This window comes from Coregonus lavaretus (genome assembly GCF_964263955.1).
Source record: "Coregonus lavaretus genome assembly, contig: HAP1_SCAFFOLD_1898, whole genome shotgun sequence".
Lineage (NCBI taxonomy): Eukaryota > Metazoa > Chordata > Actinopteri > Salmoniformes > Salmonidae > Coregonus > Coregonus lavaretus.
The window spans coordinates 721-27,500 of record NW_028158240.1 but is presented as its reverse complement, the minus strand read 5'-3'; the positions used below and the strand labels follow the sequence as shown (position 1 = coordinate 27,500).

At 40.4% G+C, this 26,780-nt stretch overlaps 1 protein-coding gene and 1 long non-coding RNA gene across 2 annotated transcripts in view; both read right to left on the bottom strand.

Annotated features, from left to right (window-relative positions):
* LOC311124255 (NLR family CARD domain-containing protein 3-like) overlaps nucleotides 1-14,269 on the bottom strand; it is a gene marked incomplete at both ends in the record, with an annotated part of 15,185 nt that extends 916 nt beyond the window's left edge. The window contains 3 exons of the mRNA XM_084198428.1: nucleotides 11,945-12,047; nucleotides 12,340-14,095; nucleotides 14,248-14,269. Coding sequence (XP_084054554.1) covers nucleotides 11,945-12,047; nucleotides 12,340-14,095; nucleotides 14,248-14,269 — 1,881 coding nt within the window. The remainder of the gene's footprint in view (nucleotides 1-11,944; nucleotides 12,048-12,339; nucleotides 14,096-14,247) is intronic.
* A 9,167-nt stretch (nucleotides 14,270-23,436) lies between these two features.
* On the bottom strand, nucleotides 23,437-26,084 carry LOC311124256. Its single transcript, XR_014612743.1, has 3 exons — nucleotides 25,751-26,084; nucleotides 24,854-24,997; nucleotides 23,437-23,578 (listed from the first exon to the last, which is right to left on the bottom strand). It is a non-coding gene; the product is annotated as an uncharacterized lncRNA (long non-coding RNA).
* Nucleotides 26,085-26,780: the final 696 nt, after the last annotated feature.

The window sequence follows — 26,780 nt, the reverse complement described above, 5'->3', positions numbered from 1 at the left end:
AACACGTCACACACACAGACACACACATTGTCAAAGCAACTCTTTGTAAACTTTGGTGTCCCTGATTTGTGCTTCTGTAGAACTACAGCTGATATTTAATATGACCAAGTAAGTAATGATGGTGGTCTTTGACTTTGACTTCACTTGAATTAAGACTTATTCTTAGTCATATTCTTCACAGCAGTCAACACTCACATTTTCTAAGTCCAGGTTTCATTGTGTTCTCTCCACCATGTTCCACACTGTAGCGGTAAGCAGAAGAACAGACAGTCATTGAGGGATACACCTGAACTCACACAGACACACACACACACACACACACACACACACACACACACACACACACACACACACACACACACACACACACACACACACACAGTCAGCATATAACTTTGTCCAAGTGTGTGTGTACAGTGTGAGTGTGTGTGTGTGGGGCCAGTGTGTGTGTGTCCAGTGTGTTTGTGTCCAGTGTGTGTGTGATCGTGTGTCCAGAGTGCGTGTGTGTCCAGTGTGTGTCCTTTTTGTGTATGTGTCCAGTGTGTGTGTGTGTGTACAGTGTGACTGTTTCCAGTGTGTGTGTGTGTGTGTGTGTGTGTGTGTGTGATCGTGTGTCCAGAGTGCGTGTGTGTCAAGTGTGTGTATGTGTCCAGTGTGTGTGTGTGTGTGTGTGTGTGTGTCCAGTGTGTGTGTGCGTGTGTCCAGTGTGTATGTGTGTGTGTGTCCAGTGTGTGTGTGTGTGTGTGTGTCCAGTGTGTGTGTGTGTGTCCAGTGTATGTGTGTGTGTGTCCAGTGTGTGTGTGTGTGTGTCCAGTGTGAGTGTGTGTGTGTGTCCAGTGTGTGTGTGTCCAGTGTGTGTGTGTGTGTGTGTGTGTGTGTGTCCAGTGTGTGTGTGTGTGTGTGTGTGTGTGTGTGTGTGTGTGTGTGTGTGTGTGTGTGTGTGTCCAGCGTGTGTGTGTTTGTCCAGTATGTGTGTGTGTGTGTCTAGTGTGTGTATGTATGGATCCAGTGTGTGTGTGTGTGTGTGTGTGTGTGTGTCCTGTGTGAGTGTGTTTGTTTCCTTTTTGTGTTTGTGTGTGTCCAGTCTGTGTCTGTGTGTGTCCAGTGTGTGTGTGTTTGTCCAGTGTGTTTGTGTGTGTATGTATGGATCCAGTGGGTGAGTGTATGTGAGTGTGTGTGTGTGTGTCCAGTGTGTTTGTGTGTGTGTGTCCAGTGCGTGTGTGTGTGTGTCCAGTATGTTTGTGTGTGTCCAGTGTGTGTGTGTGTGTGTGTGTGTGTGTGTGTGTCCAGTGTGTGTCAAGGATGTGTGTGTGTGTGTGTGTCCAGTGTGTGAGTGTGTCCATTGTGTGTGTATGTGTGTGTGTCCAGTTTGAGTGTGTGTGTGTGTGTGTCCAGTGTGAGTGTGTGTGTGTGTGTGTGTCCATTGTGTGTGTATGTGTGTGTGTCCAGTTTGAGTGTGTGTGTGTGTGTGTCCAGTGTTAGTGTGTGTGTGTGTTTGTCCAGTGTGTGTGTGTCTGTGTCCTTTGTTTGTATGTGTCCAGTGTGTGTGTGTCCAGTTTGTGTCCAGTGTGTGTGTTCAGTGTGTGTCCAGTGTGTGTGTGTGTGTGCCCAGTGTGTGTGTCCAGTGTGTGTGTGTGTTTCCAGTATGTGTGTGTGTGTGTCCAGTGTGAGTGTGTTTGTGTGTCTCCAGTGTGAGTGTGTGTGTGTTTGTCCAGTGTGTGTGTGTGTGTGTCCAGTGTTTGTGTGTGTGTGTGTGTGTCCAGTGTGTGTGTGTGGGTCCAGCGTGTGTGTGTGTGTCTAGTGTGTTTTATCCAATGTGTGTGTGTGTGTCCAGTGTGTTTTTTCCCCAATTTTGTGTGTGTCCAGTGTGAATGAGTGAGTGTGTGTGTGGGTGGATCCAGTGTGTTAGTGTGTGTTGGTTCAGTTTGTGTGTGTGTGTGTGTGTCCAGTGTGTGTGTGTGTCTCCAGTGTGAGTGTGTGTGTTTTTGTCCAGTGTGTGTGTTTCCAGTGTGTGTGTGTGTGTGTCCAGTGTGTGTGTGTGTGTGTGTGTGTCCAGTGTGTGTGTGCGCGCGTGTGTGTGCCCAGTGTGTTTGTGTGTCAAGGATGTGTGCGTGTGTGACCAGTGTGTGTGTGTGTGTGTGTGTGTCCATTGTGTGTGAGTGTGTGTGTGTCCAGTGTGTGTGTGTGGGTCCAGTTTGTGTGTGTGTGTGTGTGTGTGTGTGTATTTGTGTGTGTGTGTTTCCTTTTTGTGTGTCTCGGACCAGTGTGTGTGTGTGTGTGTGTGTTTGTCCAGTTTGTGTGTGTATGTGTGTCAAGTGTGTGTGTGTCCAGTGTGTGTGTGTGTGTGTGTGTGTCCAGTGTGTGTGTGTGAGTCCAGTGTGTGTGTGTAGGTGTGTGTGTGTTTGTTCAGTGTGCGTGTGTGTCCAGTGTGTGTGTGTGTGTGCCCATTGTGTGTGTGTGTCCAGTCTGTGTGTGTGTCCAGTGCGTGTGTCTAGTGTGTGTGAGTGTGTCTGTGTATCCATTGTGTGTGAGTGTGTGTGTGTGTGTCCATTGTGTGTGAGTGTGTGTGTGTGTGTCCAGTGTGTGTGTGTGGGTCCAGTGTGTGTGTGTGTGTGTGTGTGTGTCTGTGTGTGTGTGTGTGTGTGTGTGTGTGTGTGTGTGTCCACTGTCTGTGTGTGTGTGTATTTGTGTGTGTGTGTGTCCAGTTTGTGTGTGTGTGTCCAGTGTGTGTGTGTGTGTGTGTGTGTCCTTTGTGTGTATGTGTTCAGTGTGTGTGTGCGTGTCCAGTTTGTGTGTGTGTGTCCAGTGTGTATGTGTGTGTCCAGTGTGTGTGTGAGTCCAGTGTGTGTCCAGTCTGTGTCTGTGTGTGTGTCCTGTGTGTGTGTGTTTGTCCAGTGTGTTTGTGTGTGTGTGTCCAGTGCGTGTGTGTGTGTGTCCAGTATGTTTGTGTGTGTCCAGTGTGTGTGTGTGTGTGTGTGTGTGTGTGTCCAGTGTGTGTCAAGGATGTGTGTGTGTGTGTGTGTCCAGTGTGTGAGTGTGTCCATTGTGTGTGTATGTGTGTGTGTCCAGTTTGAGTGTGTGTGTGTGTGTGTCCAGTGTGAGTGTGTGTGTGTGTGTGTGTCCATTGTGTGTGTATGTGTGTGTGTCCAGTTTGAGTGTGTGTGTGTGTGTGTCCAGTGTTAGTGTGTGTGTGTGTTTGTCCAGTGTGTGTGTGTCTGTGTCCTTTGTTTGTATGTGTCCAGTGTGTGTGTGTCCAGTTTGTGTCCAGTGTGTGTGTTCAGTGTGTGTCCAGTGTGTGTGTGTGTGTGCCCAGTGTGTGTGTCCAGTGTGTGTGTGTGTTTCCAGTATGTGTGTGTGTGTGTCCAGTGTGAGTGTGTTTGTGTGTCTCCAGTGTGAGTGTGTGTGTGTTTGTCCAGTGTGTGTGTGTGTGTGTCCAGTGTTTGTGTGTGTGTTTGTGTGTCCAGTGTGTGTGTGTGGGTCCAGCGTGTGTGTGTGTGTCTAGTGTGTTTTATCCAATGTGTGTGTGTGTGTCCAGTGTGTTTTTTCCCCAATTTTGTGTGTGTCCAGTGTGAATGAGTGAGTGTGTGTGTGGGTGGATCCAGTGTGTTAGTGTGTGTTGGTTCAGTTTGTGTGTGTGTGTGTGTGTCCAGTGTGTGTGTGTGTCTCCAGTGTGAGTGTGTGTGTTTTTGTCCAGTGTGTGTGTTTCCAGTGTGTGTGTGTGTGTGTCCAGTGTGTGTGTGTGTGTGTGTGTGTGTGTGTGTGTGTCCAGTGTGTGTTTGTGCGTGTGTGTGTGTGCGCGCGTGTGTGTGCCCAGTGTGTTTGTGTGTCAAGGATGTGTGCGTGTGTGACCAGTGTGTGTGTGTGTGTGTGTGTGTCCATTGTGTGTGAGTGTGTGTGTGTCCAGTGTGTGTGTGTGGGTCCAGTTTGTGTGTGTGTGTGTGTGTGTGTGTATTTGTGTGTGTGTGTTTCCTTTTTGTGTGTCTCGGACCAGTGTGTGTGTGTGTGTGTGTGTTTGTCCAGTTTGTGTGTGTATGTGTGTCAAGTGTGTGTGTGTCCAGTGTGTGTGTGTGAGTCCAGTGTGTGTGTGTAGGTGTGTGTGTGTTTGTTCAGTGTGTGTGTGTGTCCAGTCTGTGTGTGTGTCCAGTGCGTGTGTCTAGTGTGTGTGAGTGTGTCTGTGTATCCATTGTGTGTGAGTGTGTGTGTGTGTGTCCATTGTGTGTGAGTGTGTGTATGTGTGTCCAGTGTGTGTGTGTGGGTCCAGTGTGTGTGTGTGTGTGTGTGTGTGTGTCTGTGTGTGTGTGTGTGTGTGTGTGTGTGTGTGTGTCCACTGTCTGTGTGTGTGTGTATTTGTGTGTGTGTGTGTCCAGTTTGTGTGTGTGTGTCCAGTGTGTGTGTGTGTGTGTGTGTGTCCTTTGTGTGTATGTGTCCAGTGTGTGTGTGCGTGTCCAGTTTGTGTGTGTGTGTCCAGTGTGTATGTGTGTGTCCAGTGTGTGTGTGAGTCCAGTGTGTGTCCAGTGTGTTTGTGTGTGTGTCCTGTGTGTGTGTGTTTGTCCAGTGTGCGTGTGCGTGTGTGTGTGTGCCCAGTGTGTGTATGTGTGTGTCCTGTGTGTGTGTGTCCATTGTGTGTGTGTGTGTGTCCACTCTGTGTGTGTGTCCAGTGTGTGTGTGTGTGTGTCCTGTGTGTGTGTGTCCATTGTGTGTGTGTGTGTGTCCAGTGTGTGAGTGTGTGTGTGTCCAGTGTGTGTCCAGTGTGTTTGTGTGTCCATTTTGTGTGTGTGTGTGTGTGTGTGTGTGTCCAGTTTGTGTGTTTGTCCAGTGTGGGTGTGTGTGTGTGAGTGTGTGTGTCCAGTGTGTGTGTGTGTGTCCAGTGTGTATGTGTGTGTCCAGTGTGTGTGTGAGTCCAGTGTGTGTCCAGTGTGTTTGTGTGTGTGTCCTGTGTGTGTGTGTTTGTCCAGTGTGCGTGTGTGTCCAGTGTGTGTGTGCGTGTGTGTGTGTGCCCAGTGTGTGTGTGTGTCCAGTGTGTGTATGTGTGTGTCCTGTGTGTGTGTGTCCATTGTGTGTGTGTGTGTGTCCACTCTGTGTGTGTGTCCAGTGTGTGTGTGTGTCCTGTGTGTGTGTGTCCATTGTGTGTGTGTGTGTGTCCAGTGTGTGAGTGTGTGTGTGTCCAGTGTGTGTCCAGTGTGTTTGTGTGTCCATTTTGTGTGTGTGTGTGTGTGTGTGTCCAGTTTGTGTGTTTGTCCAGTGTGGGTGTGTGTGTGTGAGTGTGTGTGTCCAGTGTGTGTGTGTGTGTGTACACGTGTATCAGGACACACACCCACACTGGACAAACACACAAACTGGACACACACACACACACACACACACACAAAATGGACACACACACACACTGGACACACACTGGACACACACACACTCACACACTGGACACACACTGGACACACACACACTCACACACACTGGACCCACAAACACACAAACTGGACACACACACACTGGACACTCACGCACTGGACACACACATAAACACACACACACACACACTCACACTAACACTAACACACACACACACTGGACACACACTCACACACACACACACACACACACACACACACACACACACACACTGGACACACACACACACACACACACACACACACACAGTCTTTATATAACTTAGTCCAAGTGGTGGTCAGAATGTTTGTTTTTAACTAGCCTGATAACTCCAACATGTCTGATATGAACATTGACATAAACCCTCTACATACTTGAGTTTCTCCAGTCTGCAGTGTGGATCCTCCAGTCCAGCAGAGAGCAGTCTGACTCCTGAGTCTCCTGGGTGATTGTAGCTCAGGTCCAGCTCTCTCAGGTGTGAGGGGTTTGACTTCAGAGCTGAGACCAGAGAAGCACAGCCTTCCTCTGTGACTAGACAGCCTGACAGCCTGCAAAGAGTCAAATCATATTAAAACCACACTGCAAATATATATATATATAATATTTTTTTTTTTTTTTGGGGGGGGGAATGGATCAGCTTAATATTGCAGATAAGTACAACCCCTTGGGGTTGCACTTATCCTTCTTCTTCCTCCAAACACGGCGAGTGGAGTTTAGACCAAAAAGCTCTACTTTTGTCTCATCAGACCACATGACCTTCTCCCATTCCTCCTCTGGATCATCCAGATGGTCATTGGCAAACTTCAGACGGGCCTGGACATGCGCTGAGTTGAGCAGGGGGACTTTTCAGATCACCCAGTAATGCTATCTGCAAGGTTAGCTCCAGGTAAATATTGCAATCCTTTAGCCATTCCTGGACCTGTGTCCAAAAACAAGCTACAAATGGACAGAACCAAAACAAATGATCTAACGATTCTGTCTCTTCACAGCAAAATCTGCAGAGCTGGGAAGATTGTATCCCCCATATAAATAACATTCTATTGGTAGCAAGAATTTTATATAATAATTTAAATTGAAAGATTCTAATTTTTGAATCCGGTGTCGTTTTGCGTGTCAGTTCATAAACACTATGCCATGGGATCGGTACGTCAAAGATCTCTTCCCAACTATTTTGCAATCTATATGGGACGGCTGTCAATCCTTTGGTCCTTAAGTGAAACTGATATACTTTTTTATTTATCACAGTTTTCTTTAACCAATTATGTTCTTTAATGCAAGGCCGACAGACAAGTTCCTTACTCTCTCCCCCTTCCACTTTCCTCTTCCATTTTTGCGGTAAGGCTGCAATTATTTGGTTGTAATTTTGGGTAGAGCAGACATTTCCATATGTTTTTGTTAGCTGCATGTGCGACATAACTCCACCAGTCCTACCGATGATATCATTTACGAAGATTATACCTTTTTTAAACATTCTGTCAAAAAATAAAGGTTTTTTGTCAATTAGTATATTTGAATTTAACCACAATATTTGTTGCATTATTTGTTCTGTCGTTTCTGGAGGATTAAATTGAAATTGCAACCAACTTTCTATGGCTTGTTTTAGAAATAGTGATATTTGGGAGATTATTTCCTTTTCAAATAACTGAAAGTGAGAGGTTGTAATCTGAATAAAGGGAAAAAGGCCTTTCTTGAACATTGGGTGAGACAATCTTACTAATTTGCTTGAGAACCAGTTCGGATTTAAGTATAACTTTTGTATGACTGAAGCTTTTAGTGATAGGTCTAATGCTTTAATATTTAATAATTTCTGTCCTCCGAATTCATATTCATTATATAAATATGCCCTTTTAATTTTGTCTGGCTTGCCGTTCCAAATAAAATTGAATATTTTTTCTCATATCATTTAAAAAACTGTTCGCTAGGCGTAGGCAAGATCATAAGCAAATAGATAAACTGGGATAATACTAAAGAGTTAATCAGGGTGATTTTTCCACAAATTGACAGGTATTTTCCTTTCCATGGTAGTAAGATCTTATCTATTTTTGCTAACTTTCTATTAAAATGTATTGAAGTGAGATCATTTATTTCCTTTGGGATATGTATTCCGAGTATATCCACATCACCATCAGACCATTTTATTGGTAAACTACATGGTAATGTAAAATTTAAACTAAATCCTCTATGAGGCTGTGGAGGGATTCTAGTTGTGGATTTAAAAGAAAACATGAATCATCAGCGTACAATGACACCTTTGTTTTTAAGCCCTGTATTTCTAATCCTCTGATATTATTATTGGATCTGATTTTAATAGCTAACATCTCGATGGCCACAATAAATAGATATGCCGATAGTGGACAACCTTGTTTCACTCCTCTTGACAGTTTAAAACTTTCGGAGAAATAGCCATTATTTACTATTTTACACCTAGGGTTACTATACATGATTTTGACCCATTTTATAAGAGATTCTCCAAAATTGAAATGCTCCAGGCATTTATATATAAACCCCAGTCGAACTTTATCAAATGCCTTTTCGAAGTCTGCTATGAATAGCAGGCCTGGTTTCCCATAATTTCCATAGTGTTCTATTGTTTCCAATACTTGCCTTATATTATCTCCAATGTATCTTCCATGTAAAAAGCCTGTCTGATTAGAATGAATAATATCCGACAATACCTTTTTAATTCTATGCGCTATACATTTTGGTAGGATTTTTGCATCACAACACTGAAGTGTAAGGGGCCTCCAATTTTGTAAATGGACTGGATCTTTATATTTTCCACTTGTATCCTGTTTCAGTAATAATGAGATCAGACCTTCTTCTTGAGTGTCAGATAATCTACCATTTACATAAGAGTGGTTAAAACATGCTAATAACGGTCCTCTTAGTATATCAAAAAAGGTTTTCCCGGACTTAAAGTCTTTAATTGCATCCAGAAGTTCCTCCTGCTAATCACTGCTATTCTTTGGTGGTGAAAATAGTGGCAGTATATTTTTTCAAAATGTTCAGATATATCAGTGTCCTGAAACCTGCCATATCTATTCATTAATGAATGTATCATTATTAGAAATGACTAATTATCAAAGTATTGCTTGTAGATAAAAAAATGCATATTACAAATATTTGAGTACTGACCAGACCAGTTTAAAAAGCAGTATCAGTATATCAATAACATGTTTCTAAACACTACTAAATCAATCCTGATGATGACATGATTAAGAAAAATAATGACTGAATCATGAAAAATAATGAATGAGAAAGTTATAGAGGCTACAACGAAACATGCTAACCTCTCACCATTACCAATAACAGAGGGGGTATGATCCCTGTGCCTCTGTAACTTTCTCATTCATCATTATTCACGATTCATTCATGATTATTCATAATCACGGTAGCATCCACATGAATGTAGAAGTGTTCAGAAACATCTTCTATTCTTACTGACAATACAAGTGAAGTGACTCCAAAATGACAGGACATTATTCACCATTCAGTTTCTATTGGGAAAAACATAATCTAAAACAAAACCAAGACAAACTGCAAATGTATTCAACAAGTTTGTAGAATCACAAGCTTGATGTAATCACTGCAGGTAAGGAATATGGGACCAAATACTAAACTTATGACTACTTTAATACAATATAAGTGAATATGTCCAAATTATTAAGACTTTTTCAAATGGGAGAACTAGATACGTGAAGTGCTTCATTTCATTTTTAAACAGTAACACAGATATGTATGAAAATACTCTCAATTAAAAGGTGACATTCTGTACTGTCACCTAATATGAAACATTATATCTCAAATCCAAAATGCTGGAGCATAGCACCAAATGTAAAACTGTAAGCTTCACTGTCTAAACACATATGGTGTGGACTATGTGTGCCTGGTAAACACATGTGGATCTGGTGAACAGTTATCACTTGTTGACCAACTACAGGAATACTGACCTCAGAGTCTCCAGTTTACAGTGGGGATTCCCCAGGACAGCAGAGAGCAGCTTCACTCCTGAATCCTTCAGGTCATTGTTACTCAGATCCAGCTCTCTCAGGTGTGAGGGGTTTGACTTCAGAGCTGAGACCAGAGAAGCACATCCTTCCTCTGTGACTAGACAGCGTGACAGCCTGCAAAAGTACAATCATATTAAAATCACACTGCTATTCTTTGGTGTGAAAATATATTCTTTCAACAATTTCAGATACATCAGAGTCCTGAAACCTGCCATATCTATTCATATATGTATATATACACACTACTACCAGTCAAAAGTTTGAACACACCTACACATTCAAGGGTTTTTCTTTATTTTTACTATTTTTTACATTGTAGAATAATAGTGAAGACATCACAACTATGAAATAACACATATGGAATCATGTAGTAACCAAAAAAGTGTTAAATTAATCCAAATATATTTTATATTTGAGATTCTTCAAACAGCCACCCTTTGCCTTGATGACAGCATTGCACACTCTTGGCATTCTCTCAACCAGCTTCATGAGGTAGTCACCTGGAATGCATTTCAATTAACAGGTGTGCCTTCTTAAAAGTTAATTTGTTGAATTTATTTCCTTCTTAATGTGTTTGAGCCAATCAGTTGTGTTGTGACAAGGTAGGGGGGTATACAGAAGATAGCCCTATTTGGTAAAAGACCAAGTCCATATTATGGCAAGAACAGCTCAAATAAGCAAAGAGAAATTACAGTCCATCATTACTTTAAGACATGACGGCCAGTCAATACAGAACATTTCAACAACTTTGAAAGTTTCTTCAAGTGCAGTCGCAAAAAACATCAAGCGCTATGATGAAACTGGCTCTCATGAGGACCGCCACAGGAATGGAAGACCCAAAGTTACCTCTGCTGCAGAGGATACGTTCATCAGAGTTACCAGCCTCAGAAATTGCAGCCCAAATAGATTCTTCACAGAGTTCAAGTCACAGCTCAACATCAACTGTTCAGAGGTGACTGTGTGAATCAGGCTTTCATGGTAGAATTGCTGCAAAGAAACCACTACTAAAGGACACCAATAAGAAGAAGAGACCTGCTTGGGCCAAGAATCACGAGCAATGGACATTACACAGGTGGACATTTTTCCTTTGGCCTGGAGTCCAAATTTGAGAATTTTGGTTCCAACCGCTGTGTCTTTGTGAGAAGCGGTGTGGGTGAACGGATGATCTCGGCATGTGTAGTTCCCACCGTAAAGCATGGAGGAGGAGGTGTTATGGTGTGGGGCTGCTTTGCTGGTGACACTGTCTGTGATTTATTTAGAATTCAAGGCACACTTAACCAACATGGCTACCACAGCATTCTGCAGCGATACGCCATCCCATCTAATTTGGGCTTAGTGGGACTATCATTTGATTTTCAACAGGACAATGACCCAACACACTTCCAGACTGTGTAAGGAGAGGGATTGAGTGCTGCATCAGATAACCTGGCCTCCATAATCACCCGACCTCAACCCAATTGAGATGGTTTGGGATGAGTCGGACGGCAGAGTGAAGGAAAAGCAGCCAACAAGTGCTCAGCATATGTGGGAACTGCATTCCAGGTGAAGCTGGTTGAGAGAATGCCAAGAGTGTGCAAAGCTGTCATCAAGACAAAGGGTGGCTATTTGAAGAATTTCAAATATAAAATATATTTTCATTTGTTTAAAACTTTTTTGGTTACTACATTATTCCATATTTGTTTTGATGTATTCACTGTTATTCTACAATGGAAAACATAAAGACAAACCCTTGAATGAGTAGGTGTGTCCAAACTTTTGACTGGTACTGTATATACATGAATTAATGTATCATTATTAACAGTAGATAACATGTTTCTAAACACTACTAAATTAATCATTGTGTGTGTGTGTGTGTGTGTCCAATGAGTGTGTGTTCATTGAGTGATACAGGAATACTGACCTCAGAGTCTCCAGTTTACAGTGGGGATTCCACAGTCCAGCAGAGAGCAGCTTCACTCCTGAATCCTTCAGGTCATTGTTACTCAGATCCAGCTCTCTCAGGTGTGAGGGGTTTGACTTCAGAGCTGAGACCAGAGAAGCACATCCTTCCTCTGTGAATAGACAGCCTGACAGCCTGTAAAGAGTCAAATCATATTAAAACCACACTGCTATTCTTTGGTGTTGAGTAATTTTCTTTCTGTGAGTAGATAACATGTTTCTAAACACTACTGAATGAATCCTAATGATGCCATGATTGAGAAAGATCATGAATGAATCATGAATAAAAATGAGTGAGAAAGTTGCAGAGGCTACAACAAAACATGCTAACCTCTCACCATTAACATCAAATAAAAGGTGACATTCTATAATGAAACATTCAATCTGAAATCCAAAATGCTGGAGCATAGCACCAAATTTAAAACTGTAAGCTTCACTGTCCAAACACATATGGTGTGGACGATGTGTGTCTGGTAAACACATGTGGATCTGGTGAACAGTTATCAGTTGTTGACCAACTACAGGAATACTGACCTCAGAGTCTCCAGTTTACAGTGGGGATTCCCCAGGACAGCAGAGAGCAGCTTCACTCCTGTATCCTTCATGACATTGTTACTCAGATCCAGCTCTCTCAGGTGTGAGGGGTTTGACCTCAGAGCTGAGACCAGAGAAGCACAGCCTTTCTCTGTGAGTCCACAGAATGACAGCCTGCAAAGAGATCATCATGATTTCACAAACACACTGTTAATTTAACACCAGTAGTGTAGAAGGACAATGGCAGATGCATTTGGTTTATTCTCTTAAACAACATATAGATTAATCTTCCGTCTCCTAGAATTGTATGGTCATATTGTTATACTAATGTGAACATCAATGTATTGATTCAGTAAGTTTTTCAAAATAATATAATATATTATATACATATTATAATATATATTTTTCTCTAAACTGAATATTTCTTCCTGATGATTAGTACTTAAATGTCATTTTATGTACTCACAGAGCAGCTCTGGAGGCTTTGACCACTGGCAGCAGCCTCAGAAGACCTTCCTCTGATCTGGAGTATTTCTTTGGGTCAAACACATCCAGCTCCTTTTCTGAAGTCAGCAACACAAAGACCAGAGCTGACCACTGTGCAGGTGACAGTTTGGCTTCTGAGAGACTTCCTGATCTCAGGTAGCTTTGGATCTCCTCCACTAGAGAATGGTCATTCAGTTCATTCAGACAGTGGAACAGATTGATGCACCTCTCTGGAGAGGGATTCTCCCTGATCTTCTCCTTGATGTACTTGACTGTTTCTTCATGGCTCTGTGAGCTGCTTCTTGTCTTTGTCAGTAGACCTCGTAAGTGCTTCTGATTGGACTCCAGTGAGAGGCCCAGAAGGAAGCGGAGGAACAGGTCCAGGTTTCCTGTCTCACTTTGTAAGGCTTTATCCACAGCACTCTTGTAGACAGTAACTTCAGTAACTTGCGGTTCGGCCATTAGATTCTCATTGTTGTTGAAGAATGAGAGGAACACAAATACAGCAGCCAGAAACTCCTGAATGCTCAGATGCACGAAGCAGTACACCTTGTCCTGGTACAGCCCACATTCCTCTTTAAAGAGCTGTGTGCACAATCCTGAGTACACTGAGGCTTCATTGACATCAATGCCAGCCTCTTTCAGGTCTTCTTCATAGAAAATCAGATTGCCCTTCACAAGCTGTTGAAAAGCCAGTTTTCCCAGTGACAGAATGCTCTCTTTATTCCAGTGTGGACCTGTCTCTTCTTTCCCAAGATACTTTTCATTCTTCTGTTTGGTATGAAACTCCACAAGGTGTGAGTACATCTCAGTCAGAGTCTTGGGCATCTCTTCTCTCTTATGTTTCAGCATGTGTTCAAGGACTATTGCAGAAATCCAACAGAAGACTGGAATGTGGCACATGATGTGGAGGCTCCTTGATGTCTTTATGTGTGAGATGATTTTGCTGGCCAGGTCCTGATCACTGAATCTCTTCCTGAAGTACTCCTCCTTCTGTGGGTCATTGAACCCTCGTACCTCTGTCACCTGGTCAACACACTCTGGAGGGATCTTATTGGCTGCTGCAGGTCGGGTAGTTATCCAGAGGAGAGCAGAGGGAAGCAGATTTCCCTTGATGAGATTTGTCAGCAGAACATCCACTGAGGTTGACTCTGTGATGTCAAAACAAATCTTGTTCTTCTGGAAGTCTAGGGACAGTCGGCACTCATCCAGACCATCAAAGATGAACAGAACTTTGTACTTGTCGTAGTTGGAGATTCTTGATTCTTTGGTTTCCTTTGAGAAGTAATTGAGAAGTTCAATCAAAGTGTGTTCTTCCCCTTTCATCAAATTCAGCTCCCGAAAAGGGAATGAAAATACAAATTGGACATCCTGATTTGCTTTTCCTTCAGCCCAGTCCAGAATGAACTTCTGCACAGAGACTGTTTTTCCAATGCCAGCGACTCCCTTTGTCAGCACAGTTCTGATAAGATTGTCTTGTCCAGTTAAGGGTTTGAAGATGTCGTTACATTTGATTGCAGTCTCTGGTCTTGCTTGTTTCCTGGTTGTTGTCTCAATCTGTCTCAGCTCATGTTCATTATTGACCTCTCCTGTTCCACCCTCTGTGATGTAGAGCTCTGTGTAGATCTTATTGAGAAGTGTTGGGTTTCCTTGTTTAGCGATCCCCTCAAATACACATTGAAACTTCTTCTTTAGATTAGATTTGAGTTCACGTTGGCAAATCACAGCAAGCTCATCTGAATGAAGAAATAACACAGAGGATATTAATATTACGTCTGATTTAATGCCGACAGTTTTGTAAAACTGTGTTATAATGTTTAAATTATAATCATTTATTCTCTTAACTGTCTGTATAAATCTGTAAATGTTTTCATAATGCATTACACACTGGTGTGACTGATTTCTATCATTATTGGTATTCTCTCTCTCTCTCTCTCTTATTAATGTTGTCTCTCCTCTGTCTCTCCTCTTCTCTGTCTAAATGAATCAACACAACACATCCCTGCTGCTACTTGATGAGGTCACTAGGTGTTGTGTTAAGGCTGCTACAATATAATTGAGTTACACAGCTACTTTAGCTGTACTTTAGCTACAGCTTTTAAATGTTCTAAAACAGCATTCAACATGAGGCAGACAGCTCTTACTTTTCTCCAGTGTGTCAGCAAGCTCCTTCTGGTTCATTTTCCTCAGGACGTGCAGTGTGATCTTCAGAGCCCCCTCTCTGGCACTGCTCTCCTGCTTCTCATCTTCAGCATCCACCACTTCCTTATCCTGCTTCTGACTCTCTAAGCCTTCTGGGAGTTCTGGACTAAGAATCCTCTTGAACATCTTCAGCTCCTTCTTCACAAATGTCATAATATTCTCTTCAAGCAACTGAAATAAATCAAGTCAATAAGTTATGCAAGAGAATAAATGCTTTCTCATTAACACATTAATGAATGATTGACAGATCAACTTTACTTGAGGTAAACGAAAACAAATGTACATAACAGGACCACATACACTGAATATGGAGGCCAGGTCTGTTTGAGGACTCTGGGAAGACTGACCACTGAGAATCTCTGACTCTGATCTCTCCTGTTGGTTTCTGGGGACAAAACATCAGATTACATCTCCTCATCCAGGGAGTGCACACACACACACACACACACACACACACACACACACACACACACACACACACACACACACACACACACACACACACACACACACACACACAGGGAGGGAATGTTGTGTTTGTTTAATATTGTTTCAGGACTATGAAAATGGAAAAAAGGATTAGCCTATGGATTATGAAAACAACAAAAAGAAATGGTAAAATGGGAGAGGAGAAATGACTAGAGACAGTGTTGTTTAACTCACTGACCATGACCCATGAGTTCTTCTTACCTTTGTTCATTAGAAAAGTCTCCCACTCTAAACTCTATAGGTTGATCCATAGACTGGTCACTCTTCATGGACACACAGCTTGGTACAGGGGAGGCTGGTCTCTCCTGCTTGATTGGACTTCAACACAACAGAGACAAACATTACGTCTCTCATCTACTCTGAGCTCAGATGGGGAAACATAAGAAGAGTTTCATTCCAAAACGCTATATATCCATTTTCAGAAATGTTCGTAAATTAGCTTCTATTGTTTAAAGAAATTATCAAATAAATGGTTGTGTTTTTTCACTAGCTAATCATGGCAAGGTGTTGTTCAATGACAGGCATGTGTTTGATTAAAATCAATCACTTAATGGCATAATTTCATTTTTTTGCAAAATGCTATATATCTAATTAACTCTCAGAGAAATAAGTAGTACTGCTAGGTTTTACACAGTTAAATGTAACAAATAACTACATTTTTAATAAAGAACTGTACAAATGATACACTTGTGACATCAATATTTAAATATAAAAAAATAATTATTCAATACAGTAATTTGAGATCTGTATGTAAAACATTTACATTTGATATTTTAGTCATTTAGCAGATGTTTTTGTCCAGGGCCTGGTATCCCAAAAGCATCTTAAGGCCAAGTTCATCATTAGATCCTTCGTAGAAGCATTGTTAAATCTCTGAGCTGTTTCCCAAAACCATCGTTATTAACGTTGCACTTGAGAACGCTCATATTCTAACACCTGCCTCAGACCACTTGTAGAACAGCCAAGTGCGTCGTTAGATGCTTTTTTGCCCTCCCACGTCACTTTATACACAGAAGATCTCCGCTAAACATAGAATCACATGGTTTATCCGTCTCTCTGTGACCGCAGATAAATTCAGAACAAAGTTGACTCCAAATACAAAATTGCAAATGTCTTTGCAATTGATGCAAACAAGCGACGTATAAAATGATGCTTCAAATGAAAACCGAGATGACTGCATTACAATATAAACAGTAGGCTATTGGCCTATTTCAATCAAATTGAAATATATTCAATGTTGGAATACATTTCATGTTCTATTTTGCTACTGTCTGTAATTTGTCTCAATATATTTCATGATGTGTAGCCTAACATGTGAACAATGATGTGCCAAATCTGTGATTTAGTGCATTTTTATTGTGTAAGCATTAGAATAAACTACCTCAATATTTGCTGCCGTAGGTAGTAATATCTTTCTAGAAGCTGATCCGTGGTCAGTATTGTGAAATAATTATAATGTTAAGGAAAGATTTTAATGGAGAAAACTGATCCGAGAGCAGCGCTCCCCTTCTTTCGATCCTATCAGTATCGATACATGCTCCACCGGACGTGATACCTTGTCATGCTGCTGATCCAGTTTCTACTGGTCTGCCTGCGGCTATGGAACTCTGACCTGTTCACCGGACGTGTGACCTTTTCCCGAACCTGCTGTTTCAACCCCCCCCCCACCCCCCCCCTCTCTCTCTCTCACTCTCTCTCTCTCCCCCTCTCCTTCTCTCTCTTTACCACACCTGCTGTCTCGACCTCTGAATGCTCGGCTATGAAAAGCCAACTGACATTTACTCCTGAGGTGCTGACGTGTTGCACCCTCAATAACCACAGTGATTATTATTTGACCCTGCTGGTCATCTATGAACATTTTAAAATCTTGAAGAACGATCTGAACTTAATGGCCATATCCTCTTATAATCTCCCCCCAGCACAGCCAGAAGAGGACTGGCCACCCCTCAGAGCCTGGTTCCTCTCTAGGTTTCTTCCTAGGTTCCTGCCTTTCTAGGGAGTTTTTCCTAGCCACCGTGCTTCTACATCTGCATTGCTTGCTCTTTGTGGTTTTAGACTGGGTTTCTATATAAGCACTTTGTGACAACTGCTGATGTAAAAAATGTATTCTGGAATACATATGAAGCAGACCAGGCCAGGGTTTGGGGTTTGAGATGTCAATGAGAGATACAAATGACTTCCTTAGTTGTTAATTTTGAAAATGTTCTGTCTTAAGTAGTTAAACAAACGGACACATTTTCATGTTAGTCAAAAACAACTTTTTATCGAAGGAGTGCCTTTGATTTGACATCCAGCACATGTGCAGTTCGGCACAAGACGACCATTAGACTCAATGATGTATTTCTGCGCATGAGCTTCAAATCAAATCAAATTGTATTTCTCACATGCGCCGAATACAACAGTGGTACACTTTACCGTGAAATGCTTACTTATGAGCCCTTTCCCAACAATGCAGAGTTAAAAAGTCACAAAAATTCACTAAATAAAAAAAGGAAATAGTAACATAATAAAATAACAATAATGAGGCTATAAGGAGTACCAGTACTGAGTCAATGTACAGGGGTACCAGGTAGTTGAGGTAATAACTAGACTATATACAAGGAGTACCAGTACTGAGTCAATGTGCAGGGGTACCAGGTAGTTGAGGTAATAACTAGACTATATACAAGAAGTACCAGTACTGAGTCAATGTGCAGCGGTACCACGTAGTTGATGTAATAACTAGACTATATACAAGGAGTACCAGTACTGAGTCAATGTGCAGGGTACCAGGTAGTTGAGGTAATAACTAGACTATATACAAGGAGTACCAGTACTGAGTCAATGTGCAGGGTACCAGGTAGTTGAGGTAATAACTAGACTATATACAAGGAGTACCAGTACTGAGTCAATGTGCAGGGTACCAGGTAATTGAGGTAATAACTAGACTATATACAAGGAGTACCAGTACTGAGTCAATGTGCAGGGTACCAGGTAGTTGAGGTAATAACTAGACTATATATAAGGAGTACCAGTACTGAGTCAATGTGCAGGGGTACCAGGTAGTTGATGTAATAACTAGACTATATATAAGGAGTACCAGTACTGAGTCAATGTGCAGGGGTACCAGGTAGTTGATGTAATAACTAGACTATATATAGGGAGTACCAGTACTGAGTGAATGTGCAGGGGTACCAGGTAGTTGAGGTAATAACTAGACTATATACAAGGAGTACCAGTACTGAGTCAATGTGCAGGGTAATAACTAGACTATATACAAGGAGTACCAGTACTGAGTCAACGTGCAGGGGTACCAGGTAGTTGAGGTAATTTAGGTAATATGTACATGTAGGTAGGGGTAAAAGTGACTAGGCAATCAGGATAGAGATTACATCGCCTCATCCAGGGAGTGCACACACACACACACACACACACACACACACACACACACACACACACACACACACACACACACACTCACTGACAGACAGACACACACACAAACAGGGAATGTTGTGTTTGTTTAATATTGTTTCAGGACTATGAAAATGGAAAAAATATTTAGCATATGGATTATGAAAACAACAAAAAGAAATGGGAAAATGGGAGAGGAGAAATGACTAGAGACAGTGTTGTTTAACTCACTGACCATGACCCATGAGTTCTTCTTACCTTTGTTCAGTAGAAAAGTCTCCCTCTCTAAACTTCATAGGAGCTTCCATAGACTTGTCACTCTTCATGGACACACAGCTGGGTACAGGGGAGGCTGGTCTCTCCTGCTTGATTGGGCTTCAACACAACAGAGACAAACATTACGTCTCTCATCTACTCTGAGCTCAGATGAGGAAACATAAGATGAGTTTCATTCCAAAACGCTATATATCCATTTTCAGAAATGTTGGTAAATTAGCCTTTATTGTTTAAAGAAATTATTAAAGAGATTGGTGTGTTTTTTCAGTAGCTAATCATGGTATGGGGTTGTTCGATGACAGACATGTATTTGTTTAAAATCTATCACTTGATGGTTTCACTTCAGAGAGACAAATAATCATGTTTTTTTGCACAATGCTATATATCTGCCTCACTCTCAGAGAAATAAGTAGTACTGCTAGGTTTTACACAGTAATAATATATATCTGCCTCACTCTCAGAGAAATAAGTAGTACTGCTAGGTTTTACACAGTAATAATATATATATATATCTGCCTCACTCTCAGAGAAATAAGTAGTACTGCTAGGTTTTACACAGTAATAATATATATCTGTCTCACTCTCAGAGAAATAAGTAGTATTGCTAGGTTTTACACAGTAATAATATATATCTGCCTCAGTAGTACTGCTAAGTTTTACATAGTCAAATGTGACCGATCAGCTCAATTTTATGTAGCAAAATTTGACATTTGTGTTTTTTACATTGGATAAAAGTAGAGACTCAGCTAGAAAAAGGTATATCATACACTACAGTTGAGGAACAAGGGGAAAGTAAATCTGCTTTGAAAGATGATAAACTTGTAACCTAAATTTTGAGAAAATGGTCTTTGAAAGTTTTGGTTCACCTACTGGAGAGCTCTTCTTTATCTACAGTGGTGTTACTTTGGCAGATAATGTCACCCATCTAAATAAATAGTATATAACTAAATGTATGGTGTTTTTGGTTTATGTCAGTTTCATTGTTTGTTTTGCTATAAATTGTTATGTTATGGTCGTAAGTGGTAAAATGAACTAAAAAATGTCATATTTTGCAATTCTGAGTAATTACTACTTTAGTAAGGATATACTTTATGCAGTACTACTGCAGTTACTAAATAATTCCAAAAGATGGAGGCATAAGATCACGAATGACATTTCAGAAGGTTAGTTTAGTTTTCTCCCTGGATACACCACCACTCCTCCTCACAGGAAAACTCCTGCACATGCATTTTACTGTTCCTTTCCACACTGCTAACGCAAGAGGAATGACTGAAAAAGCATTTAACAGATTTCTGTGAAATAATATAATGATGATTCATGTTTATTATTACCTGTTTTTATACTCATGTTTTGAAATTATACTTCATTACTATAATGATTATCAATAAGCCTGAACATTAATTTAGTCACCTCTGGTCGAGAAAAACGTATTTTCCTAGTACATTCATTGTCAGATTCATCAACTAGCAGCGAGCACTCTGCCTTCTAGCACAATCGAGGGGCATGTTGAGGTACATTTGCTAACCGCAAGGGTTGCATGATGTAATTTATTGGTGGGCTGGAAGACGCACTCTTGTCTTTTCTATTCCGAGGTTGTTTAATCGCAATATTAGATTTTTTAAAACGCATGTATACTAGGGTTGAGGTTGGAGCATCTGACTAGTGATTATTTACCTGGGGTTCAACACCTGCTATAGTCACTATTTAATTGCTCTTCCAAAAGCATCACAGGCCTAATACGAGATATATAGCTAACTAAAGTAATGAGTGACCATTTCAGAAAATCATGGGACACATAGTATTTGGTTGCATGCTATTTTATGTCAATCATATTGCTGCTTGTAGCCTATAACTGATGCTTCGTGGTCTTATGCTGCCATCTATTGGAAATATTTAGCTATTAAAAGTTATTAATTCACGTTCAGACGTTGGTGAGGCAGATGAGAAATAAAGTGTATTAGATCAGTCTCAAACCTGCCCCACGCCAATTGCTGGACTTTCACACAGAGTTTATTAGGTCACCCAATTCAACCACATTTGAAAAATAAAACAAATGTGTCTTATTTATCAAGTGCTCTGTCTTGCTATTATACATATAATAAAATAACAACAAAATAATTAAAACACTATTTAATACTATAAATGTATTTATTAAGATAATATTATTACTAAAATAGTTTCTAAAAGTGTTCTAGGCTACCCTACCCTAGAATTAGGGGTTAGGGTTACGGCTAAAATAGGTTATAAGTAGGGTAAGAGTTTCTGTATAGCACTTTGTGACATCTGCTGGTGTAAAAAGGGCTTTATAAATACATTTGATTGATTGTTAGGTTTAGGGTTTATATGGCAAAAAACAGTATGGGTTTATAGCTCTTCCTCTTTATGCGCCTCCCTTTGGCCATCTGTGGGTACTACATAACTCATTCATTACATTTTTTACATTTACATTTTACATATTTAGCAGACGCTCTTATCCAGAGCGACTTACAGTTAGTGAGTGCATACATTTTCATACTGGCCCCCCGTGGGAAACGAACCCACAACCCTGGCGTTGCAAGCGCCATGCTGTACCAACTGAGCTATATGACACTTGCTAGGCTCATAATCTGAGGTAGCAACTGTGTCAGATCTACAAATCCATTAGCTAGACCACCCAATTAGACAACAATCACCCCATTATACCCATTTGGTTTGCAACTCAGTGAACCTGCGCAGCATTCGCTCAATTTGATGCCTATGAACGAAGAATTCGATGCATATCAAATTACCCAGCAGCCATTTAGAAACAACAAGTCATCAGAATTGTTTTTATTTCTTCATAAAAAAATGTATTCTGGCTGTTTAAATCTGCCACATCTTGAAAAAGAGGACAGGGACATGCGTTTTGTTTAGATTGTACACTTTTTTCTTAAAACAAATATGTTTAACCATGACCAGAAATTTTTTAACGTTTGATGACTTTGCGCCAGACAACACCTCTTAGACTGTGGCTCACCACAACATGTACTCAGGTTAACATTGAGCGCGCTCGCCAAGTAACCGTAACCTTGTTAATAATATTTTAACTGAAGTAAACCTACAGTAGAACTAATAGGAGCTGGCAGGGTGAAAAATGCCCAAACCTAAGGCCTGTTTTTTCGCGATTACTTCATAACCAGGGACAGAAGGTAATATTATGTAACTGGGCTCCATGGCGGATGCAATTAACTAATTTTATCAGAAATAAACTTCGTAAAAAATTTAACTTGAGGCGCCCCGAAAATAATATTCAAAAAGTTCAGTCCTTGGACACAGAGGGGTTAAACACTAAAGTTACCGTCCATCTAGTGAAGAGGAGAACCGGACAGAGTGATGGTAGGTAGCCAGCATCCGTCAACGAGAGAGGGAGAAGCCCTCCACCGTATTTAACAGGTGGAAGAAACAACCCGGGAGCTCCATCGGTCCACAAGAAAAGCAGGCAGCCGGTGATGATGTAGTGGTAGCTAGGATAACTAGGATGCTGCTGGTAGAGTAGCTAGCTTAGCTAGCTGTACTGACTAGCTTGATAGCTAGCAGGTCGTTCGTCTGTGCCTCGAGGATGATGACGAATCCGGTGAACCACAAGATGAAACAAGGATAGCGAGTGAAAAGGATCTGGCTACACTCATACTGTCACTGACCATTAAGCAAAAAAGCATATTGAACAATATACTTCGGCGTCTCAACACTGTAACGAACTCCGTCGTTGTTCCCCAAGATCACCTCAGCCCACTCAGCGCGTAACTGAACAATATGCTTGGCGCCAACCGTACGTGGACGCGGACAGTTCTGTACGGGGACGCGGACAGTTCCAGAACGCAGACATGAGCAGTGCAACACAATACATTTACATTTTAATCACTTAGCAGACGCTCTTATCCAGAGCGACTTACAGTTAGTGAGTGCATACATAACCCAGTCTTTACACTGGCTTACATTAGTAATATTCATTTATTTATTTGTATATGTAAAACAAACATTCAAAGTTTTTTAATAACAAAGTGTCTCAGAGTAGAACTTTGGTCGTATAAGTGCTGAGAAGAAAGACATTTTACACTTATGGGTATAAATTAAAGCTTTGCAGGAAGCCTCTAGTCCCACCTAGTCGGTAGATATTTAGGACACCTCATGAGCTGTCCTAACCAGTTAAGAGTTAACAGCAGGTGTCTTGATAATACTATAGAATAATGCAGTGAGTCAGTGGTTCCTGCGCCACATGTAATTTGCTTTGGAGTAGTTTAAATAATGTTTTGATTTTTCTATATGATCAATCCATAAATAATATAGACCTACATGCAACAGTATCTCTTCCGCTTTTGACAATGATTTCTGTATAATAATGATGTATAATAAGTCTTGGTGATTCAATAGCCTAGTTAATCATTACATGACCTTTAACACACTATCTATGTTTGGCTCAGTCTGGCAGTTACCCAGAACTATCAGAGGCTCTCTCTCTTGTGGCTGCTGCTGATGACAACAACATGTAAGTTGTTCTTCTACATCATAATAATGATGTCTGCATAACATTTTGTCTTCATTTTGGCAGATTAACTCATGCTTATTTCTGAATATTAACTCAGGTTTTCGCCCAGCGGCAAATGAGTTGGAGCTGTGGACCTGTGGCCGAAAAGTGTCCGGTTTGAATCCCGGGCTAGGCGCTGGAAAAAACGGGCGGAATTGATCTGACCCCTGGAGGGCTGCTGGGTTCACGTCCTCAAAACATTCATCTTTCGTTGGGCCCTTGAGCAAGGCCCTTAACCCCACAACATGCTCTCCATCCAGGGGCGCTGCACTGCAGCTTGAACCTGTGCTGGTCTCAACTGTATGTGTGAGGTCTGCTGTTTGGAGGGTTAAGAATGGAGCAGAATATATGTTTTTGTTGTTTGCTGTAAAAAAGATGCCTCCCTGGCCACCAGTGTGTTTGCATATAACCAAGATCAATTCTACCCCCCATACAATACTTTTATACACAGTAATTACTTTTTATATATATATATATATATATATATATATAATAATAATAATAATAATAATAATAATAACCATAATAATAATAATAATTACTTATACACATTACATTTTTGGATAGATAGTAATGACTATTACCAATCATGATCTTTTTTAATCCCACCCCTCTGCTACTCTCAGCCCCGCCCACCTATCTCCGTAGAACATCCTCTTTTGATTTCCACCTGCCATATTTGTTTCAACTGCGCTGTGATTTCTTACATGCATTTTTAACCTTTCTAGTCGCATAGTATCCACAGACTAAAATAAAGATCAATATTTTTCATAAGAGTATTATTCTATTTTTGATGGACTGACTATGGTTTTCCAAATCCCCAGCACTGCTATTTCTAAGGATAATTTTAAATGAATATTGGGATTTTTCAACCATTCCAATTTTCCTATAAATTATATTCTTTGCAAAAAATATTCCTATTTAATAGTAGTAGCCATAATTAATAAATGGCACCTTGCAGGGTTCTATATGGAACCAATTTAAGTACAGGGAAGAAGAACCTCTAGAGTTCTGATTAAAGAACCCTATAAAAGGGACTCTATATAGAACTTTTAGTGGTTCCATATATTAAGCAAGCGATATAACCCTTTTTGGTTTAAACAGGAGTGAAGAGTGTGTTGATTTGACGGTAGTATTGTCAAAATTCCGTTTGTAACAACGATCAGAATTAGTAAAAACAATAAGGTTATGCATGACAACATATTAGACAATAACTAAGAGTAGGATAAATGATTGTGTCATGCAAAACTTCTATAGATGTGTGTGTGTATGATGGTAAAGATGTGTGTGTGTGTGTGTGTGTGTATGTGTGTCTCTGTGTGTGTGTGTGTGTGCTGGTGAGACATCCACATATCACAGCCAAATATACAGGATACAAACATTTCATTCCAGCTATATAGCGTTTTGCAAAAATAAAAATGTATACACAAACATCTATTAATTAAAATCTTAGAACAACAATATTTGACAGACACATGAAGGTACCCATAAGCAATCATTTCTGATGTAAAATAACAAACGTGAAAAATTGTGGACATAACGTTTTAGAAATAAACTCTTTATGAATTCTTAAACAACATTGTCATCTCACCTCTTAGTTTTGGTGTCATGTCCCCCAGAGAGACTCATTTTAGAGGCAGGGCCCCCCTCCTCTCTCTCTCCAGAGAGACTCATTTTAGAGGCAGGGCCCCCCTCCTCTCTCTCCCCAGAGAGACTCATTTTCGTTCACTGACCCCTAAACAGAGACCCAGCATGTTGGTTGTGGTTAACACAGTGACAACTAATTATTGAAGGTCAATTGTTCTATTTTATTCATTATCTCTTAGAAATAAAACATTTACTAACAGATACATCCAAACGGTCAGGAGATTTAATGCAATCACATCAACACGTAGTCATGACTGATTTTTTAACCTTTTCTCCATGTAGTGGAACTAATAATAATTATAATAATATAATATTAATAATAATAATAATACAATAATAATATTAATAATACATAATAATAATAATGTCTCACTTTCTCTTGTAATAATTTCACTCATTCTAGTGTGTTGCTTTGTTCAACAGGTCTGCTATTATTATGATATTATTGAATTTAATTCATAATATCAATGTTAAGAAAAGTACGTTCAGGTTTCATACCAAATTACACAGGAAGCAGGAGCTCATTGTAATTTTGAAAACAACAAATGTTCTGATATTCTGAAAGATGATTTAGAACTATGATACATTAACATTTTTACAAATTGTAAAATAACCACGATATACGAATCCTATAATACCAGATATGAACAACAATATGTTTTTGAATTTGACTTGCCTACGCCCAGTTAGCACCATTTTGTATGATTGAACTGTCACGTACCTGTCCCAGGTGAAATGGACTGTTAGATCTGAGTGTTTTACTGTCATTCTCTATACTATAATAACACCATATATTTAATTTCCCTACACACTTTACAATAATCCCTTGGAAGAGTCTTACCTTGTAGCCTGTATTCACAACCAGAACATGTCAAGTCATTGAGATATTTTCCGTTGTGCTGAGAGAGCACCTTCCTGATGACAAGTGGCTCTGTATCTGTGTTCTAGGTACAGTTGATCTTTGGATGCAATAATATCTGGTCAAAGTCTAGTGGCACAACACCATAGTATAGCATTAACATAACAGTAGTTTAACCTTTGGCCAGTAAAGGCCATGGCATACTATAAAATGTTGAATCATTATGACGGATCCAGTTTCAACATATCTCTAACTTAGAAGTATACAATAGGGTCCCAAAATATTAAATTAAATGATTTTATACTAATACAATTGCTCAGAGAAAGAGATTGTTTAACAAGTAATACTTTTTTTCTCAAAAAGGTAGCGGTCAAAATTGACACCCCTGTTCAATACCTCCCTTGGGAGAACACATTAGGAGTGATATTAGACCATTCCTCCATACAGAATCCTTCCAAATGACCAACTACAGGAAGGTAAAGGTACAACTAAACACACAATAAAGAAACAAATCTCCCTAATTGACAGGAGGCTTGAATCTTAGTCATTTACCCACCGGCCTCTTACTACTAACTATCCCAATGTATACATTCCACCAACATCATACATAAATAATCCCTGGTAGGATCCTTACTACTATCCCAATGTATACATTCTACCAACATCATACATAAATAATCCCTGGTAGGATCCTTACTACTATCCCAATGTATACATTCTACCAACATCATACATAAATAATCCCTGGTAGGATCCTTACTACCATCCCAATGTATACATTCTACCAACATCATACATAAATAATCCCTGGTAGGATCCTTACTACTATCCCAATGTATACATTCTACCAACATCATACATAAATAATCCCTGGTAGGATCCTTACTACCATCCCAATGTATACATTCTACCAACATCATACATAAATAATCCCTGGTAGGATCCTTACTACTATCCCAATGTATACATTCTACCAACATCATACATAAATAATCCCTGGTAGGATCCTTAC